Below are 2500 nucleotides of genomic sequence, written 5' to 3'. Positions count from 1 at the left end.
AGAAAATAAGATATGTTCACAAGCTCTAAACCAGTGATTTAACTTGCTGGTTGTATATCGGCGCGGATACTTTCAACATAAGTACATGCTTATGCAAAGTTCGCTTATCTTTGAGCTGCACTGCACATACATCTTTCAGCAAATACATTATCTCTTTCAAATGCGACTGAAGAAATAATTTTTCCATGGACATCTGGAACCTTCAGCTTCAAGTGGAGAAGTGAAGATGTCTTGGCGAGATGCTGGGACATTGTGTCTGATATCATAATGTGAAATTTAGCTTGACAATGTCGGATGACCGACTGTCATTTCCAGTACTGTCATTATTATTGTTGTGTGCAATTATGATAGTTAGATCATAGTTTCAGACAAATTCTGAATATGTTCTGTCTTATTAGGGACATTGCCAAAGATAAAGATCTTCCTTCTGTTCAACTTGATGCAGTGACTTTTAAAAGTGTTCTTGTAAAGGGCCTTGGCTCTTTACATGGCCAGGTACTACTTATGTCTGAGGTTTTTGGTTATTGTGTAACAATTTACATTTTGCTGTTAAGATAATATTATCTGATGCTACAGTGAACATGTATCTTTTTAGAAATTGCACCATACATATATAATTTGCAAAGATGTACACTGTATATGGTACATTGTATCACTGATGTTGTGGTGATGGTCTTCCCTGTGCTTTTCTCATTACTGTTGGCTCAAGTCAAATTATCACATCACTTGATTTTTTAGTCAACAGCCAAGAAGTGCCAATTGGACTGTGCTAATTTATTTTTTGGACTGTCGGTCAACACTCTTTGGTTGACATTTTTTGGTTGACATATGTAAAGTGTCCGCAACATGTAAATGATTTGAATTTCATGTACCGGTACATGTATCAGCCAGTATGCAGATGGTACAGTGAAGGAGAAAAAATACTGAATACTTTCTCATGTATAAACTTTAACACAATGAGTCAGCTCTAAATTCATGATAACAAATAACTTGTAACTTCTGATATAGGTATTCTTGGAGAAGGTGAAACATTCTACATGTACATGACATACCAAGAGCTTTACATATGTCAAAGAAGTGTAATATATAAAAGGGAGTCAGGATAGCTTGGCGATTATCAACTATGCCTCTCGCGTCTGCGACCCCCGGCTCAACCCTGGCCTCAAGGTTGTACATGTACATGTATGTGGGCTGCGTTTCTGTCGATCTCAATCTGACTCTGAGGGTTTTTTTCCGGATACTCCGGTTTCCCCCCTTCATCAAAATTGACTCTCAGTTAATAAGATCTAGGCAAATATCCTCGAAAGGGATAACCACTGGTATGTCTCCCTTTCATTGTGTTAAAGTGAATAAAGTTTTGTTTCTTTGTTTTTTTTTCTTTTGATAGTGAATGTTTTAAATCAGAGAATGATATCCTCATGAACTATGAGGACTCTAAATTCTGTGAAGATCTTTTAACGAATAAAGAGTGCTTAGAAGCTCTTAAAGGGACACTGTCATGAGCTGCGCATGCTTGAGTTTGTTTGATCTTGCACTCACAGAAAATTCTAGCCACCATCATGGATTCATGCGTGAGTCACGTTAATGAATTCTATGTCAAACATAGCACTCAGAATTTAATATTTAGCTGTCAGGAAGAACTTTTTGGATCACTTAACTTTTGTAAATGCGGAAGTGCTTGCAGTACAAAGCGATTTCAAGGAAAACAGCAACAGAAGATGCCCTTGTAAAGGAAGAAACAAATTGTGCGATGTGGAACAAGAGATAAATATTGCAAGAATAGGGTATGTATTTGGTTAGAAATGATTGAATTTTATGCAGGTTCGCCAAGTTCTGAACTTATTGGGCTTTTATTTTAGGATTTGCAAGATAATGCACCGCATCCAAAGGCAGAAGAGTGCAGCCCTGACTCGAAGCTTTGAAGGATTTCATCTTTAAGCGTTGGCGATGTTCAATCCAAAGAGCAACAACAACGCAAACTGTAATCTTTCTCTTTTGTACCTTGTAATGGATGTACAAGTGATCTAGAGGGAATTGGAGTAAGCAATATGCGAGTGGGAGTACACTGTACCTTCGTTCAAAAACCTTGTGTGAAAACAATGAATCACAGCACAAGTAATAATTTATGAGTTTGGAAAATATACATGTTTCAGCATAATCCAGTTCTATCAACATTGTCTTAAAACGTGTAAAGTACCTTTAGAGCGTCTACTTACTACCTTTACTTTACTTTACTTTTTACTACCTTTACTTTACTTTACTTTTTACTTTTATACAAGCTTACACATATTTTTTTTTGTGCGTTGTGTTTCCATATTTTCCCCTGCATGATATTTTTTAGAAAAAGTCTTGTTTTCTCACTGATAACACCTTGTATTTTTGTACCAAAAAATGATAACAGACAATGCTAGTTGGGTATTCTGCAAAGTAATAAAATTGCCTATTACTGTTTCTTGGTAGGCATTTAGTGGTACCCTCAGTGGATCTATGGTCAGGAAAT

General features: G+C 36.4%; 1 protein-coding gene across 1 annotated transcript in view; it reads left to right on the top strand.

Moving 5' to 3' along the window:
- The window catches only part of LOC138039060 (ribonuclease P protein subunit p14-like), a 98296-nt gene that overhangs the window by 1136 nt on the left and 94660 nt on the right, over positions 1-2500 (top strand). The window contains exon 2 of the mRNA XM_068885225.1: positions 399-495. Within this exon, the coding sequence (XP_068741326.1) occupies positions 399-495 (97 nt within the window). The remainder of the gene's footprint in view (positions 1-398; positions 496-2500) is intronic.

The sequence above is a fragment of the Montipora capricornis genome, chromosome 2 (assembly GCF_036669925.1).
Source record: "Montipora capricornis isolate CH-2021 chromosome 2, ASM3666992v2, whole genome shotgun sequence".
Lineage (NCBI taxonomy): Eukaryota > Metazoa > Cnidaria > Anthozoa > Scleractinia > Acroporidae > Montipora > Montipora capricornis.
Note: the sequence above shows the minus strand (reverse complement) of the source record. Positions and strands in the feature narration are given on the sequence as shown.